The 18,845-nt window shown below is 39.3% G+C and overlaps 2 protein-coding genes across 2 annotated transcripts; one reads left to right on the top strand and one right to left on the bottom strand.

Annotated features, from left to right (window-relative positions):
• Positions 1 to 843: 843 nt before the first annotated feature.
• On the bottom strand, positions 844 to 8,284 carry anapc7 (anaphase promoting complex subunit 7). Its single transcript, XM_049578947.1, has 11 exons — positions 8,084 to 8,284; positions 7,102 to 7,288; positions 6,770 to 6,889; positions 6,435 to 6,546; positions 6,082 to 6,235; positions 5,829 to 5,971; positions 4,325 to 4,442; positions 4,016 to 4,212; positions 3,699 to 3,923; positions 2,051 to 2,201; positions 844 to 1,948 (listed from the first exon to the last, which is right to left on the bottom strand). The coding sequence occupies exons 1-11, from the start codon at positions 8,182 to 8,184 to the stop codon at positions 1,759 to 1,761; spliced, it is 1,698 nt and encodes a 565-aa protein (XP_049434904.1). The 5' UTR covers positions 8,185 to 8,284; the 3' UTR covers positions 844 to 1,758.
• A 920-nt stretch (positions 8,285 to 9,204) lies between these two features.
• LOC125890355 (ubiquitin-conjugating enzyme E2 G1-like) lies at positions 9,205 to 17,414 on the top strand. Its single transcript, XM_049578952.1, has 6 exons — positions 9,205 to 9,387; positions 12,388 to 12,490; positions 12,598 to 12,695; positions 13,652 to 13,830; positions 13,951 to 14,058; positions 14,152 to 17,414. Exons 1-5 carry the CDS (start codon positions 9,345 to 9,347, stop codon positions 14,035 to 14,037), a joined length of 510 nt encoding a protein of 169 aa, XP_049434909.1. The 5' UTR covers positions 9,205 to 9,344; the 3' UTR covers positions 14,038 to 14,058; positions 14,152 to 17,414.
• The last annotated feature ends 1,431 nt before the right edge of the window (positions 17,415 to 18,845 follow it).

Below are 18,845 nucleotides of genomic sequence, written 5' to 3'. Positions count from 1 at the left end.
CAGGGATTGGGGGGGGGGGGTGACATGCGACATGCAGCAAAGGGCCACAGGCTGGACTCGAACCCAGGCCGCTGCAGCAACAGCCTTGTACATGTGGCGCCTGCTCTACCACTAAGCCACCGACACCCCGATACTGGAATAATTTAAAAACTTGTGCCTCCCATTAGTCACTCCTAAACAGAAACATGGGAAAATGGAGTCCAGGTTGAACTAGAATTACCACCTTGCAGTTACGTGCCACTGCAACCCAGTCAAGTTGCACCTACAGTTTACATCCATGTCTATGAAAGCATAGATGCTTCCCACACATCTTCACTCTGACAGCACAGAAGATCTGTACAATGTCTCTCTCTCTGTTCCTGAGTTATGATGTTGAGTAATGGCTAGAAAAGTGTTTTTGCAGCACATTATGATGTCACAGTGAAGTTGACCTTCAATCGCTTGGATAAAAAATATCATCTCGGAGCATCGATGGCTTAGTGGTAGAGCAGGCACCCCATGTACAAGGCTGTTGTCGCAGTGGCCCGGGCTCAAGTCCAGCCTGTGGCCCTTTGCTGCATGTCTCTCGCTCTCTCTCTCTCTCTCCTCCCTTCAGACTTCACTGTCCTGTCAATTAAAAGCAAAAAATGCCCAAAAAAATCAGTTATCAGTTCATTCTTGACTCAAAGTGGATGTTTGTGCCAAATTTTAAGGAATTCCCGCAAGGCATTCTTAAGATATTGTGTATACAAGCATGGGACAGATGACCCAATAACATAATGCCTCTAGCCACAGCTGTCACCAACAGAGGCATAAAAATACCAGACTTACCCTTTAGGGAGAAACTGGACTGCTACACTCATGTCAAGTGAGAGTGTTTAATAATTTTATTATACACTTTAAAAATCTGTACAAAATACTATAAACATTTATCTTGAAATGGTTAAGCACTTGAGTCAATCGTAGGGTTATTTTTTGAAACAGAAAAGCCGACTTATCAGACAGCACACACACCAAGTGATTATCATGTACATTACATGACACATTCTCATGTGACCATTCAAATTAAGATGATATATTTTAAAGAGCAGCGGATATATGGTACATAGTCACTTTTTCACAGACCACCTGTTCACCTGTCCGAGACACAAAGTGGTAGCATATTCACAACCTTCATTGTGATCCACACCTTGCCCTCTCTGCGGCAAACAAGTTTCAGTCAGGCTCAAATGAAATACAAATTTAAAAATCCCAGTCCCTCTTTTGACACATGTGAAGGATTACTCCAGATATTACTTAGCCTGAACAAAATTTCCCGTCACACCATTTTATTCTGACAATGGCCTCTGTCTACATTTCCTCTGTACAAATCTTGCCTGGCAACAGCTCTCCAGTATACTAAACAACTCAACCTCAGGAAGGATCCAAAGCAGGTCTTTTTTTAATACACTGACACTCCTGGGACAGTGATGCATTTACTCAGGTAGCAACTGATTGCCAGCAAAGAAGTGCTTTAGAAACAGCCAAAGTAGAGTCAGAGATATTACTGAATTTTCACAAATACTGAGCAATCAAGGTGTAGAACAACACAGCTTGATTTACTCTGGGGTTGAGAATCTGCTGCTCCTGTAAGACTGTATTGGACAGCTGCTGTCAGAATGTTGGGAAAATAGCATCAAAGGCCACCTTGTCCTGTTTGACGACCCTGATGGCTGGACGCTTCCCACAGGCCGCGGTGTTAGAAGGTGGGGGCGACTGTGTATCCTTATGTGGCCAGGGTCACTGCATGCCAAACCACTGTTCCTGATCAGCCCACTGTGCCGCTTCACTGTCGCTGCCCTCCAGATCTCCGTCCTCTCCGCTGCCCTCCATGTCATCGCCGTCCAGCTCCACCGTGGCGTCTGTGGGACTCTCTTCCTTCTCCATCTTCTGCATGCCTTCTAAAGACTTCTGGTCATTGGGATCCAGGCTTAGGAAAGTAAAAGATAAAAAGCACAAAATGGCAGTAGGAAATAAAACTTATCTTGTGCTTGGATTGGTATGCCAATCAACAAAGGCAATCTCTGCTTACCTTAGCGCTATGCTGTACTGATCCATGGCTTCTTGGTAATCGTTGACAGCCACCAGGAAATCTCCCAGCATTCTGTGCAGGACACAATCACTCTGATTGGCCAGGGCGTTCCGCAGGAGAGCAATCCCTTCTTCGTATTTCTGTTCACGACCTTCACAAGAAAAAAAGAACTCTGTCATTTCCACCAGAATATCGATATCAATTTTCTTTGTGTAACTGAATATATTTCAGGGATGCACTGATTAAATTCTGAGCTGATACCAATGTTTATAATAACAATTTGGCTAGTTGTTTATTCTCCCTTTTGTGCTAGTGCAACAAAGAAATGTTTTTTATAAAATAAATGAAATGTTTTAAAGTCATTCAGGCTTGCATTATACCATCTTCAGATTATCACAAATTCATATCATACAAATTTATGAAACCTTTAATATAACCTTCTTTTACATGAGAAACATTTTACATGAGATGTTTTTCTTTGGGCCGACACATAAGTTATTGTCGCATTGGTTCCCTTGACAAAAAGCCAATATGATTTTTCACTGGATTTTGGATTATTGCCCAAAAAAAAAAACCCAACTCTGTGGCAAACAAACATTTACGATACTGGCATGTTTTGTTCAGCAAGATAATCTTCACAAATGAACACCACTTTTATGATTTTAGAAGCATACATGAAATCACCAGAAGTAAAAAGCTAATATTTGCTATAAATTAACTAAAGAATGGTTGCTAGACTTCAGCGTCGCCACGACAACAAGGCTGTGAATCCATGTTCGGTATGATGACTCCCTGTCGTCTCATTGAAAGACTTGTTGGCAAACCCCCTTTTAAGACACCTAAAAGCTTCAAAATTCATGAAGAGGGTATTTACTGATAGATTTTGTGTTGTAGAACAAAACATGACAATCTTTAAAGCTTGTGTTTACCGCAGAACTTATTTCAAAAACTAAATTTCACATGATTACATTTTAAACACCCCGCTAACCAATACTAGACTTTACTGAACAGAGCATTAATGAATCATAATGTAACTCATGGTGCATTCTATTTGTACTGGGAGGTCGAAATGTCCCAGTTCCCAGTCAAAGATTTCAACTGGATCGTCCCCTGACGTCAGATTTCCAACTCAGACAGTCAGAGGAACCTCACCAACCCATACCCCAACATCCAATATGGCTCAAATAATACTGCTCCACCAAAGGGGGATCAATAGTAGTGAAAGCTGTAGTAATGAACAGTTTATAAGCACTTCTGTCTTATTTGTATTTCACTGAGACAGTCATACACACAGTCCTGTCCACCCTCTACCTGTGGACATGTTGCTACAGTGTTTGTATGCGCAAAATACAGCATAATGCATTGTTATTAACTGGTATTGCTAACAACATCACACCATCTTGGTTTTTCGACTTGCAAAATGGATGGAACACAACGGATAAACATCGGCCACTGCCATTAGTGGATGCCATCTGACTTGCCAAAAGGCCAATGGCAGTTAACAATGCAAATCCCATACCAATGTTCAGTTGATATATCAGCGCATCCTGAATATATTTAAATTTCTGGGAACTATGTCACTGCCAAATTCATCTGTAAAAAGTAAAAAAAACACCTCTTCCTCCCCTAAAAAAACAGTTATACATACTGAGCAGTTCAGCCTTTTTGACCACAGCCTTGGTGTAGTCGGGTCTCTGGGCCAGTGCTTTGTCCAGCAGGGTTTTGGCTTTCTCCTGAGTCACTGGGTCTTCCAGACACACTGTGGCAAGGATGGTCAGAGTTTGAGCATTGGCCCCCAGAGTCTTATAAATGTTATTGGCCATTCCCATAGCCTCCCGAATCCCATTGGATGCCAGGTAACAGTCAATCAGACCTGTGAAGGAACAGTTATTAACGGTTAGAAGTTAACGCAAGCAGAACAGATATGTGCCACATCTGAAAAGAACGGAGACCATACAAACGTGCCTTCATAGCAGTCGAGTCTGCAGGGAGCCAAGCGCATAGCCTCCCTGAAATGGATGATGGCTTCTTGGACACGACCCATGTTTCTTAGTGCTGCCCCCTTCAGGAGGAGAGCCTGTACGCTGTTGCTGTTCAGCTGGATGGCCTTTGCTCCTAGGTAGAGGGCTCTGGAGTAACGCTTGCTATAAAAGCTGTGACAACTGAACAACAGAGACAAATTTAAAGGATTGCAAAAACTATGATAATGATTCTTCATGTAGCAAAATTTGTAAAAAGACAAAAAAAACTAACTGTTACCACTAAGAGACTCACCCAGAGATCACCCAGGGTTCTGCATGCTGGTCTGAGATATTGAATAATCGTCCTCCCAGGACTTCAACATCCTCCAGGTGTCCTTCCCGGGCCATCAGGTAGCCATAAACATCCATTCCTGCAAGGGCAAAAAACATAACTGACATTTTACCTCGACAGCAAAACGTACCAGGTTGCCATAATGTTGTATTCAGAGTGCCGTAGTTTAAGGTTGGAACAAGCACGCTTAACCAAGAGACCTGCAGGACCAACATTACTGTCTTTCATAGGTGGTAACAGAATGAGTTTTAAAGCTAGAAACTAAAAGACCTAAGGAATCCATTGATACCAACCATGTCGTTCTAGCTTGTCAGTAAAAGGTGCTAAATATCGCTCCAAATTTAGGCTAATTTCTAGCAAGGGAAAAACTGGCATGGCCAATTTTATAGGGGTTCCTTGACCTCTCACCTCAAGCTATCTCAATGAAAATGGGCTCTATGGGTACCCACAAGTCCCCTCCTTCAAGCCAAGCCCAACCCACCTTTGCTAGTTCCATACAATTTGGGGCAAAAGCCATGCAGTTTCTAACATGCAGTACAAATATGTTATTTCTGCCGATTGTATTTAAATATATCTGCCATTGAGGTCCATTAACAGTAATGGAATTGCATAAATTGGGTATGACTGAAAAGCAATGACTCTTGCTGATTCAGTGAGCCCAGTTTCATTCATGTGTGATGATGTTTCATTGTAGTGAGATCACTTGTGAAAAGCTATTGCTGTATAAAATGACCTACTGTGATCTCTAGGATAATCACAGTCTCATGAAACTTTGCAACCACCACAGACTAGTGACCTCGGGCATTCAGAGGATGGAAGGCTTTCATAGGTATACTGGCCATGAGGGCTTTTCTCAGCAGTTTCCAGAACAGGAGTGCTCGTAATCCAGTAGCTGAAAAATACAATTCTTGCCAAAAATTTCTAATATCAAATCACAGCATGGATTTTTTATGGTGTTCCTCAAAGTCTTGATGTCTTAATGTGGTATTTTGGAAGGATTTGACCATTTTTATGAATTCTCAAATTATCAAAAATGCTTAAATCGACTACCAAAACTGTGTAACAATTGGTATCAACCCCAAAAAATTGTGCATCACCCTATGAGACATAACTGAATGTCGGAAGGGCCATCATATACTTCCATCATAATATTCTAAGGCCCTATACACTCTAAGCTTTCAAAGTTTGAATAGGTGCCTTACAAAAACACAATATTTCTTACAGATTTATGACTAGAAAAACTTGATACACTGAGTTGAGCTGCATCTCAAATTAATTTTAGATGACGTATACCACAACTATAATGCATCTACTGTCGACCTGCTATCCCCATAATTATCCCCTGTACCCCCTTTGAAAGACAAAATGGCTCTAAGGTGGGTCTTAATGGTAAACTGATAAATACAATGTCACAGTACAGATCAGGTGCAAGGTCAATCATTACATAAATAAAACTGCAGCACACCTTTGATGAGGTATGGGTCCAGCATCTGGGCTTGTTCAAATTTGAGGATGGCATTCTTGGTGTCACCTGCCCTGAAGTAGACATCTGCCAAGCTTACCAGGAGGTCCACGTTGTCCCGCAACAGGGACTTCTTCTCAAGAGAGCTGAAACAAGATGAAGGAGGGACGGAGATATAATCAAATGGACAAGACTGTCACATTAAGAGGAACACTATATTCAGTCACTTTATATAAAACATTAGCGCTCTGCTTACCATATAGTGTTGATGGCTCTTTGATTGTCTCCTGCATGTATGAAGGCATAAGCTTTGATCCAAACAGAGAGCCAGTCCAGGTTGGGGATGCTCTGGATCACATCCATAGTCATGGATGCCACTTCAGCTCCTTTGACTGATAAAGAGAGAAGACCTAGAGGAGAAAAAAAGTCTAACTTGATTTAAAAAGTATTTTTCACAAACAGATCTGTCATGAGGCCAGAAAAGGACATTAGAGCAAAGTGGTTCACTAAGTCCAGGCACAGTTCTTGGTAAGCATGTGTTTGTGTGTACATACAAGAGCAGGTTAAATGTTATTTGTTGGATGAAGGTGTCTCTGTGACCATGCATACCAATGATTGCATCAAGAGCGAGGGGACACTGTCTGAGGACCTCTTTGTAGCTTGTCACTGCAGAACGCTCCTGCCCAGCTTTCCTGTACAGGTTGGCTAGCATCATGTTGATCTGAGGCCAGAAAGAACAATAACATCCATTTTATCACAGTTCTCTATAAAAGCTAATGGACTAAAACATTTGCAGACCTCATGCAAATTTATTGTAGTCTTAGGCCTTGATTACTTGCGCAGCAACATTGAGTTAATAGACATGGAGCCTATATTATAATAAAGGCATACAAAGCGTGAAGAAAAAAAGATTTATTACAATAACTATGACAGTAACTGCCTACCTTTGGTGTCCTCTGTCTGGATGGGATCCCATCGAGCACTGCAATGGCATCTTTATCCAGTTTCAAAATGGTGTAGCATTCAGCGATCTTGTACTTCACCTCAATTTCTGAGGGCAAAGTCTGAAAGACAACATTGCATGTCATTCTAATTTTTTCTCTTATCATGGCAACTGACCAAGTCAGTAGTACGGTTATTTGTCCCTCAAAGTGCACAATACTGTGTAATACTATTATCAATACAGCAAGTGAAAATAAATGTAATTGCTGTGTCATCTCGGACTGTGTTGTGGCTTAAATGAAAACTTGACAATTAGCAGTCTTATCTGACATACCTGTGCCTGTATGTTAGACGCAGCTCCACCGGTAGACGTGCGAACTTTAGATGTTTTGCTAAGCACCTTTTTTTGTTGCAGTGCCATGCTGTACTTGCAGGCAGCATTACGATATTCTTTATCATGAAAGATGGCATCAGCATGGTAGACCAACAACTGGTACTTCTGGGCTGGAGAGAACAGCTCCCTTGAATCAAAAATATACAAATCACAAAGTTATTAGAATCAGAATAGACACAAAATAGAAAACGTGTCTTTACTAAGACTAATAAGGCAATGTATTAGTTGTAATAGCACAAAAACTTAAATGATCTCAATGAGTAACAGAGAATACAGAAGAGACAAGCAGAATAAAAACAGCAGATGCCTAAGTAAATGCAAATTCATAAGCCAAACTGATGAAGAACATTCTCAAAATTGAACATAACAATAACAACAAAGGCACTGAAAGAGTACTGATATAAAGCACAGGGGTGTAAAGTGTAACCTATGAACTTAGTGTAAAAAGAAGAAGCATCGTGCCTCAGCTGTAGTCACGTAGCGCAGTTTTTTATTTAGACATACTGCATCGTCAAGATAGCGAAGGTGGAGAAGAGCAAGTTATCAACAGTACACGAGGCAAGCCGTCCTCTGAATTACTCGTTGATCGGTTGAATTCACAATATTTCAAGCTACAGCAGGCACCATTAGCTATAGTGGGAGACTTTCCTATGTCTATGTCTTGGAAAACAACGTACACTAAATCTCGCCCAATGACAAAAATTAAACCTTTACTGGCGTAATTGCGTGATATTATTATTTTCGAGGGCGTCTGTTTGCACTCATACAGAAGCCCAAGCTGCTTTACAGCTACAACCATTAATGTTCGCTTTCATTACCCAGTTAGCTCTAGGCTATCAGTGTCTCGGTCTAACAACATAATACGCTACTGTATGAAAGCACTCTCCGGAAAATAGACGGACCCTGTTTTGACATTACTTACGGGTTGTTATTACTCATCGTTAGCAACAAACTGCTCAATATCCGGACATTAGAGTGAAGGCCGGCGGAAGCCATATCCCGTACATGATCTATGACATTCATTTTCGATTAAGTTGAGGGCTTGCTTTAGGTTTCCGTCTCAAGTTAAAAGTTTGGGCTTGTAAACAGCTAATGCTAGCTAGCTTCTGATGTATTAAATATGGCGCCGACAACCTTCCTTCCGCATAATGCTGCCTTCAGGTGCTCCTCGCAAGCTCGTGACTTCAAACACTACACTACTAAATATGACATATTCATGAAATCTGCGTCTTTGGCGAACAAATTCAGATGTTACTGGCTTTATTTTTATTTAAGAAACAGTATAGATATATAGGGTGAAAATCTGCGTAAATATACAAGAAAATCTTTTTATTCGCCACTTCACAAAATGAAATAAGGTTGCCAATGCAAGCAAATTTCCGATAGTTATAAACGCATCTTGGTATTTGGTGCAGAAATATTTAATATGTAATATTTAAAATGTAATACTGAATTATAACAAAATGTGATACAAAAAAGTCACATGCCAGCAAATGTCACTTTTTATACAATGTCCATCAGTCAGACACCTGCCGTCCAGAAACTATAGATATAGATAGATATATACACATACAGTATTTGCATATACAAACACATATATACATACTGTCTGTTCTCAATTTACACAATTTTATATATGTTGCTTTGTTTTATCATTTTATTTATGTTTATATTCTAGACTGTTTTGTCTTAGTTCTCATTTTGCTTTACTTTGCTCTTGTAATTGTTGCGCTCATGATATGACAACGTAAAGAACGTGAAACTTAAAACATATCAGATGATGATATTCTTTCCCTGAGACCAACAGAAGCCTGCGGTATTTTGACGTCCCACATGTCACAGCGGTCTCTGGGAGCTGACCTCTGAGTGTACTGATATGCAGTGCATTACATATTAATGTAACTTCTTGCCAGGAGACGTTAGGAATGTTGGAAAGACCATTTCCAGGTTAGTGCCTGTTGATTTCTCGAGAAACATTGCCTTGAACACTCACACATAAACACACATAAGTCAACTGAAGACGCGCATGCGCACAGTGAAAACCAGCAGCTGAACCTTGTGTCAAAACACAGAGGGAAATCAGCAGCAGACAGCGCAGGATCTCACCTCGATTTCAGCTTTAGCTCTATTTTATTGGAAAGTGTTTGTCGACACAAAGTGATTTTCGTTTAAGTGCGCGTACCATGACCGAACAATCAGCATTACTTCTTCGAAAACAACTGGCAGGTAATATAAATAAAATATTGTAAGCAAATATAGGCGATATAGAGGCTACCTATCTAGCAGCTACCGTTAGCTTTTTTTTTTTTTTTTTTTTTTTTTTTTTTTTAGCTACGCAAAGCTGTGTTTACGCCATAGGAGTAAGCTCAGGGAGCTAACCAAGCAACATAATGGTTTCCTTTATCGCTGCAGTTCAGTGTGTGGCTAAGCTGCTTTGCTTAGCCGGTCTGTGGTGGAAATAAAGATATATATATATATATTTAGAAGTATACGTGGCTCAAATATAATTGTATCTGAACCAACACTGAATCGCAACGCTAACCTTGCTAGCGGGGCTAGCAAGTTCGACATTAGTTAGCTGGCGGAACAAAGGAATAATCAATCCAGGGACTCATCTGCTCTGATGACTTTAGCTTTGCTAATGATAGCTGTATATATCATAAGCCTCTGAAAGACAAATGTGCTACTATATCAGTAGCGACCTGATTAACACAACAACCCGGCCACCCAGCTCTATAAGATAATATCTAACGTTTCTGGTGTCAAATCTGGCTCAGACTGTACCGCTAGTTAGTTAGCGGCTTTTATTGAGGATACGCATCTCAGTGTTCAAGCCCTCTATGATGAGCTCTGCTGCTGGTTTATTTTAAGAATCGTCATCAATATTATTACTGTTGGTGTCAGTGGTGTGCCTTTTCTTATTAATGCCAGACACATGGACCTCGACACTGAGATACAAATAGCGCTGATGTGCAGCTGCAGCTTACTGACAGTAGCCCTACATGCCGGTCTGCCTGCCGGCTAGATAAACCAATGATTTTTTAAACTGACATACTAGGTTTTTTTTACACCTCTGGTGTGAGTAAAATGAGAAAATATCATTTTGAATTTTAATATAATGTTCATCAGATAGAGGTAGTCAGTATTACTTTACTCAAGTGCTACTCAAAAATCAAATAAGATCATACAACTAATGCAGCATTCAAGATTAGGAAAAACTTTATCACAATATTATAAGGGTCAGCACATCAGACCATGCACATCTTGTCACAGAATTAATATATTAATAATATTTTCTCAGTTGTGCACTGTAGCCAAAATGACCTACTTTGATAACTATGATCATGTACTGTACTGTCAGGATGTGGACAAGATTCAGGTTTGCCCGTGGTCCTGAATGACAGCATCCATCCACCACTGCATCCACTGATTTTAAAAAATGAGACAGGCAAACAGCCCGTCCCTATGACTGATTATGGTTTCACTGTGTGTGGGGTTGTGAATCACTGGCTTTACAGTGGTTGACTCAAATCAGTCCTTCAAGTTGGTGATTCACTTCAGCAGTGATTATTATTTTTGGAAACCACGATTTCATTCAGGGAACATTAGCCAAACTGTATATGTATGAAATAAACTTACAATAATGTGAGATTATGACTTAATCTTCTAAAAAGTGAGAAAATTATCCTGTAAACATTTTGAAATGGAAAAACAAAAAAAGCAGTGTATCTATTACTTTACTAAATATTCCAATATGATACAAAACACTGAAAAATGAATGTTTTCAGATTAAATAAAAGTTTAGTAGAATGCTTCAGCACTGGGAATTGTTTTGAGGCACCTATTTTACACTTTATTTTATTGAGAATTACAACAGGGTTCTAACTGGGAGCTCATACTTTGGCCTCAAAAATTGAAACAGGGGCTCTGTAGTTCAAATCAGCACAACCCTGCTTTTCTTTTTTGAAAGTAATGGTGTTAATTCTGTTCAGTAGCTGTTAACCTACATTGTATCATTATTTTTTTGTGAACACAAACTCAGCATTTCCTGCCCTGCTTCACAGCAGAATTTTATCGACAACAGCAACAACTAAGGAGAAAAACAAACATGCGGCTCACCTCAGGTTTACCTGTGCCTTTCATTATACTCGGTTCATCAATGTCAGAGACTTAAATGCAGATTCATTATGGCTGTGCCTTTTTGTCATTTTCCTCTGAAAGTGTTTATTGTGCACCGTTTTTACAGCAGCTACGTTTTTTTAATGTGTTGTTGCTGTTGAGGCCTATTGTAAAATTAATTCAAATCCTAGTTTTGTGGGTTGAAACTTTTTAACCTTTTTAATGTTTTTTCTGCAGTGTGTGTAAAATCACAGGCATTTGTCTTGTGCTTTGCCGTGTAAAGGTTTGCTGTTGAGGTTGAGTTAAGGTTCCAAAGCATTGTTCTTATATTCACCAAAATCATTGATCACTGCAAAATATGTTTTAACACCCTCTATAAACATGCTGTAGTGAAATATTGTGTGTGATGTACCAAGTTTTAGTAATTAGCCTATTAGATGTCACCCCTTTCATCACTGTCCCTCCTGTTTGTCTTTTCAAGGGATTTGTCTTTAACAACAAATCAAATCAAATCAAATCAACTTTATTTATATGGCACTTTTCATACAACAGTAACACAAAGTGCCTCACAGAGGTTAAAAACAACAAAGATCCAAACAGAAAACAAAAAGAAAAGAGAAAACCCAACCCTCCCACCCAACAAAAAGCTATTTAGCTCATAAAATTGAGTTAGTAGCTAGGTAGAATGATCTAAAACAGAGACATAAAATGCATCAAAACTAAAACCTATAGGCTAAATAAAATAACAAAAGATAGAGGTTAAATGAGATAAGAACGTAAAAAGAGGAAGGGTAAGAATATAAAAAATAAATAAAAAAATAGATAATAGATGGATAAATCGGTTATAAGAGGAATTTAAAACAGATAAATAAAGAGATCAGTTAAAAGTCTGATTAAAAAGATGAGTCTTGAGCCTCTTTTTAAAAACATCAACAGTCTCTGCAGCAAACAATTTTAAACACTGACATTTCCAAAATCTACCCAGTAATCTTTCCCTGATGACTTTCTTGCTCCAACATGTAGACCTGTCACTTTTGTGAGATTGCCATAGTTGTGTTTATTTTCCAGTTCATTGTATTAAAAAATACCTTATGTCTCTTTTTTCAGAGCTCAACAAGAACCCCGTGGAGGGCTTTTCAGCTGGTCTGATAGATGATGATGACATATATAAATGGGAAGTTGTGATCATTGGTCCACAAGATACCCTTTTGTAAGTTAAATATTTGGGAATCATGTCTTTGGTTGACAAATGTATAAATGTATTTAAAAATCATCATTTCTCATTTCTGTCTCCTTGCTCTGTTCTTTGCATTACAGTGAAGGAGGGTTTTTCAAAGCATACTTAACCTTTCCCTATGATTATCCACTGCGGCCTCCAAAGATGAAGTTCATCACTGAAATCTGGCACCCAAATGGTAAACACATTCAACAGACTCTTTGATGTTTATTTACTTGAAATTGAGGATGTCAGTTTCAGTTAATTTTGCTTACAGAAGCACGACACTCATTAACCTGGAACTGACCAGTTAATTTTTAAGAAAAAAAAAAAAAACACAAAATAAGTGAAATACCAGAGCTGTTTTCCTTTTAGCCCGCTGCTCTGTTGACTCAGTGAGCTTTAGCACTGCATTTCAAAATGCTATCCATTTAGAGGTGGTGAATTTTAATGTTTTATGTTGCAAATGTGTTGCCTTTTATTTTCTGTTGGTTATGCTGCCAGACAGCAGGCTAACTGTGTTAACATGCAGAAACATGGTGCCCTCTGCCTGCCCTTCACTCCACACTGGTTAGCTAGCTGCTCTGCACTGTGCACCAGCCAGGCAGGAGCTAGCTAACTACCGCACTCTTTGGGCAATTACCACTGGTAACGCAGTCCTGACCGATAATGGTGGGCGGCATTGCTATGAAAACATGGTGGCCACCCCACAGTCTCCCCACAGGTCGCCCATATGAGGAAGCAGCTTGATTTGGAACTGCAAACCCCTTTAGTATTGTTAACAATGTTAGCACTGCTAGCTGTGTTGACAGAGCTAAAAGTGAAAACATACTTAACAATGTTTAGGCCATTTTGGGGTTCAAAACTAAGCCCCTTTCTTAACAGGGCAACCAAGGGGGAGACCAGAGGGTGTTACACAGTGCAGAACAGCTAGCTAACCAGTGGAGACCAGATTAACTGTTACCCATTGACTTCCCAACTTCAAATCCTTATTACTATCACTAGGTCTGGACAATTAAATGAATTTGTGCTGTTTTATTGAATGATTTAACTTTTTTTTGTTTGTTTGAATATTAGACGAGTAATCCAGATTTTGAGTGTCCTGACATCACATTGTAATGGCTGCTGTTAAATTCATGCTCCCATTCTCTGCAGTTGCAAAGAACGGGGATGTTTGCATCTCAATTCTGCATGAGCCAGGAGAGGATAAATTTGGTTATGAAAAGCCTGAGGAGCGCTGGCTTCCCATCCACACAGTAGAGACAATCATGATTAGCGTTATCTCCATGCTGGCAGACCCCAACAGCGATTCACCAGCTAATGTGGATGCGGCAGTGAGTTACACTACTTACTCATTCCCCTGACACTAGAAATCCTCTTTCTATTCTTGTTCTCATGGCAGTTCAATTAAATTGAAGATGTGTCATTGAAAGAATCTTATGTTGCCCCCACAGAAAGAGTGGAGGGAGGACCCTAATGGTGAATTCAAGAGGAAGGTGGCTCGCTGTGTAAGAAAAAGTCAAGAGATGGCTTTTGATTAGGAGTCAATTGTAAATTCCAGGGTAGGTAAATTGAAATGTTTCAACTAAGTAATCGTCACATGTAAAACCCTGCTTCTGAAAGTAAAAGTAATTATGGTGTTCTCTTCTTTCCAGATAAAGGAAATGCCTTCAGAGGGAAAATTTCAGCAAAAGGCTTTTGCACCCCTTGTTTTGCCAGTCAAAGGAATTGGTTGTCTTCAACCATGTTTCTGTGAACGGTTGTCATTTTCCGCAAGATGAGCCAATTTGAGAACCCTACCAGCGAAATTAACCTGTTTCCTACCTGGAATTGTATATTTAATTTTATTTATTTTGAGAAATTAATGATGTAAGATATGTCACTACTGTAAATTAACTTGCTTTTTTATCTGCTGCTGAACAGTTTCTACTTTATACCAGGTTTCTTATGCAATTTAGTGGTCAAGATTGTGTAAAACAAAATGAAAACCCGTCACCATTAGGTCATCACTTGTCCTCCCCACTGAATACTTACCACCAGATTAATGTCGGCCCAACAAATCTTTGTCAGTAGATGTGATTATTTTCAACACTGTCATTGAATCACTGTTGCCTTTTGTTGGCTTCACTTCCTCACAGTATGTGTGTTGATTAGAGGGACAGGTTGAGGACTTTTAGGGTTTTTTTTTTTTCTTTTTTTCATTTGGTCTTAATTTTCTGAGAAACAGCCTTCTGTTAGCATTTTCTTCTTATACTAGTGTACAGCTGCATGCAAACGTTGGGCACCCCTGGTCAAAATGTAGTGTACTGTGAATAGCTAAGCAAGTAAAAGATGACCTGATTTCCAAAAGGCAAAGCGTTAAAGATGACACATTTCTTCAATATTTTAAGCAAGATGATTTTTTCTTTCAATCTTTTGCAGTTTCTAAAAAAACTAGAAAGGAATAGGGCCTGAAGCAAAAGTTTGGGCAAGGTCAGTATTTATTAGCGTCCCCTTTGGCAAGTATCACAGCTTCTAAATACTCTTTGTAACCAGCTAAGAGTCTTTGAATTCTTGTTTGGGGGATTTTCACTCATTCTTCCTGCAAAAGGTTTCTAGTTAAACTTAAACTTAACTTAGTTCTGTGAGATTCTTGGGCCGTCTTGCATGCACTGCTTTTATGTGGTCTATCCACAGATTTTTAATGATGTTTAGGTCAGGGGACTGTGAGGGCCATGGCAAAACCTTCAGCTTGCTCCTCCATTGTGGATTTTGAGGTGTGTGCAGGATCACTGTCGTGTTGTAGAAGCCATCCTCTCTTCATCTTCAGCTTTTTTACAGATGCTGTGATGTTTGCTTCCAGAATTTACTGGAATTTAATTGAATCCATTCTTCCCTCTACCTGTGAAATGTTCCCCCGTGCCACTGGCTGCAACACAAGCCCAAAGCATGATCGATCCACCCCTGTGTTTAACATAATCAGTACAACAGTGTACCACCACTCCAGTCTAATAAATCTTCCTGTAGGTCTTTTGCAGTCAAACAGGGGCTTTGATTAGCCTTTCTATCAATCCTATGAGCAGCTCTCTCAGAAAGTTTTCTTGGGCTTCCAGACCTCAACTTGACCTCCACAGTTCCTGTTAACTGCCATTTCTTAATTACATTACAATCTGAGGATACAGCTACAGCTATCTTCTTATAGCCTTCTCCTGCTTTGTGGGCAGCTGTTTAGAAGAGCCCATAGCTGATGATTGTTGGGACAAGGTTTCAGGAGTCAAAGTATTTATAAAGCTTTGATATTTTCATGACTTGGCCTTTCATAAAAATGACTGTGAACAAGCCAGAGTCCTAACAAGCTAATTCTGGTCTGAGACCCTGTTAAAGGTTGTCTGAGAGCTCAAGTATTTTGGGGTGCCCAAACGTTTGATTTGTGTGCCTTTTTCTTTTTTTTTTTTCATTCTGAATTTGTATAAAACCAAAAAAAACCAAACTATAATCTTGCTTGAAATGTTGAAAAGCATGTTTCATCTTAAACTTCATGCTTTTTGGAGATCAGTTCATCTTCTACTCACTTACCTAGTCACAGTAAACAAAATTTTGACCATGGGGGGGCCAAACTTTTGCATGTTACTGTAAATCTAGGGGATATAAAACCATGACTCTCAAACCTGCATGATCCCCCTCAAACAGCTCATGTATTGTTGCTGTCTGTAGATGTACATGGAATGGCGTACTCAGTGATTTGAGAGTTATTGTTTTATAATATATTGATTTGGACAAGTGTAGCGAATGGTAACAGAAGGTTTGTGCCAACTTCTCAGGAACAAAGGGTCTCGATTAGTAATCAGTGTGGTAAACCTCAAATATTCCTGAGCCTCTTCTTTAACACATGGTCAATGAAGATATCTATTATTATCACTTAGTCTAATGTCTTTTCACAACATTATTATAAATCATGGACAACCAAATACGGTCTGTGAAAACAGCCAAAGCTGTGATTAGTCCATGTGTACTGGTTAACTTGCAACTGAGTTTACCTCAGTTTAAAGGTTAACACATTTGAAAAGGATTATGGTTGTTTGAGTTCTTAATATATTAACATGGGGAAATTTTAGGGGCTCCATAGTAGGATTAGGCTAGTCGTTATTTTGTTTTGGCACATTAGTCTTTTGATCAATGTGTGGCTAAAGGATGATGTGTAAATTACACTCACTTGTGGGTTTAGATCCTGAGGGCTTTGGGTAGATTATTGAGTTCTGATTGGTGCATACTTAGGTAATATTCATCACATTTACATAATCACTGATTTTGGGTTGTAATTCTTGATAGAGACTTGAAGTTAACTCACCACTTACTAGAGTCTGATTAAGTGTTCTGATGGGAAATGAACACAATCCCGCATCTAGGTTTTATTTTGAAAGGATATACACAGTCGTGTTTGGGTGGAGTCTGGAAACCACTGGCTTTTGTTCACTTTCATTGATGGTGTTGCTGACCATTAAGCCATGAGGACATCTATTCTGAATTATGTTATACATGACTGATCTGTGACTGACATTGAAAAACCATCTTTTGGCGCATGCAATCAGGTTTGAAGGAGTTGGGTACGTTTAAATATGATACCATTGTTAGTACATTCTGGGTGAATGTGATGTGTACAGTTAGTAGATTTCTGTCAACTTTATGATCACATAACTGCTGTTGACATTACCTTTTTAAGTCAGAATTTTCTAACCTACCATGACCTCCTCTGACCGGTGTTCACTGTATTTGCACAGATTCAGTGCGTTTGAAATGTCATTAAGCAATACGCTCTGAAAATGGTGTGTCCAGGTAATCCACCCTAACGCCATTATTTGTTTTTTTTTGTTGTTTTTTTCTCATTTTGTGTCAATGCAATGTATATTGGACATTATGCTCAATAAAGTGTGTAAACAGAGTGGCCTGTAGTTTTGTTTGTGTTTTACATTTTAGATGAGAACACGCTCTGGGTTCAAGTATATAGACCTCTGCTCTGTAATTGGAGCCCTGGTGATAGTGTCAGATTTCAGGGTTGGCTTCATTTCATAGACTCTGCTGGCTGCAACACTTACTGAGCTGAAAAAGATGTTACCAACATCTCTGATATATCCACAGGGAATACTAGGATTGTAAGTAACAATGAGAAAGCGGGTAACGTTTGTTGAGCAGCTGAAAACAGACAACCTGTTAAAAAATGGAAGTGGTCACATCTTAATGAGGTAAGACCACAATTTAAGTGGTAAAATCTTAGATGGATTAATGTAGATGATGGATTTATGTATTTTCAGATTGTGAGATTCTTGATTTTTTTTTTTTTTAAGGTCTGCAGAATCCAACCAGAGATGCATAGATGGTGAGTCAAATATTCCTTTAAATGCTAACTTGACATCAATAAACCTGTTGTTTTCATTATTGAATTGCCAAATAGATTATTTGAATGCATATTATATAAGATACAATTGTAGATGTTTGCTCACTAGCTGATCACTGAACTAAACCCCTCGGTCTCAGAGTAATGGTCCTTTGTCTTGTCTCATTATTTGTGTAAAAGAAGCCAGCATTAAGTAATAGTCCTACATTCTTCTCACATAAAAGTGCAAAAGTACAAGTATCAAATGTATTTAAAATGTATGTAATATTTTTGAATAAACACAGATACATTAACATGTAAGTAACAACATTTCACTGTTGTAGTTGGTCAGGGGGAGCTAATTTTAAAGGGACAGTTCACCTCAAAATCAAAGGTACTTAATTTTCCTCTTACCCGTAGTGCTATTTATCTGTCCAGATTGTTTTGGTGTGAACTGTCATGTGTTTGAGATATCAGTCATAGAGATGTCTGCCCTGTCTCCATTATAACAGATGTAGATGGCACTCAGTTTGTGGTGCTGAGAGCACCAAAAATTAAAAGAGCAATGTGTTTTTCCAGAAATAGTGATCTGGTTACTCAAGATAATCCCCAGACATTGGGCCTCATTCACTAATATCTGCGCAGAAATGTTCTTACTCTCCGCAAAAAATAAGTACTTGCGCAAAATCACCGTCGGATTCATGACACGCGTGTACCGGCCAATTTTGTTCTCACCACCGTGTGTATGTTAGTAAATCAGAACCATTCTAAATTGACAGGCGCGTGTCCGCAATCTGCAATTAGCATACTACCACGCCCCCATTTCTCCATATAAGGAAACCGCTTGCCTAGAGTTGATTCATGAATGAAAGAAGCGGTTACGCGAGGAGAGAAGTAGCCTAGTAAATTTCACAGTTTGTTAGAAGCGATGGCGCCAGATCTTACAGGAATGTCATGGGTCATTGTAAAATTGTGGAGGACACAGCATGCCAGGATGAT

The sequence above is a fragment of the Epinephelus fuscoguttatus genome, linkage group LG6, assembly GCF_011397635.1.
Source record: "Epinephelus fuscoguttatus linkage group LG6, E.fuscoguttatus.final_Chr_v1".
Classification (NCBI taxonomy): domain Eukaryota; kingdom Metazoa; phylum Chordata; class Actinopteri; order Perciformes; family Serranidae; genus Epinephelus; species Epinephelus fuscoguttatus.
This window is presented reverse-complemented; position numbering and strand designations above follow the sequence as displayed.

What these genes read in the sequence shown, in the direction of transcription:
- anapc7 (XM_049578947.1), bottom strand. Translation starts at nt 8,184, where the DNA reads ATGAATGTCATAGATCATGTACGGGATATGGCTTCCGCCGGCCTTCAC. An exon ending in CGCTCTTGATGCAATCATTG is followed by an intron (nt 6,236 to 6,434) that starts GTATGCATGGTC and finishes TTTCTCCTCTAG; the next exon opens with GTCTTCTCTCTTTATCAGTC. An exon ending in AGAGCCATCAACACTATATG is followed by an intron (nt 5,972 to 6,081) that starts GTAAGCAGAGCG and finishes ATCTTGTTTCAG; the next exon opens with CTCTCTTGAGAAGAAGTCCC.
- LOC125890355 (XM_049578952.1), top strand. Translation starts at nt 9,345, where the DNA reads ATGACCGAACAATCAGCATTACTTCTTCGAAAACAACTGGCAG. An exon ending in TCTTCGAAAACAACTGGCAG is followed by an intron (nt 9,388 to 12,387) that starts GTAATATAAATA and finishes CTCTTTTTTCAG; the next exon opens with AGCTCAACAAGAACCCCGTG. An exon ending in TGAAATCTGGCACCCAAATG is followed by an intron (nt 12,696 to 13,651) that starts GTAAACACATTC and finishes CATTCTCTGCAG; the next exon opens with TTGCAAAGAACGGGGATGTT.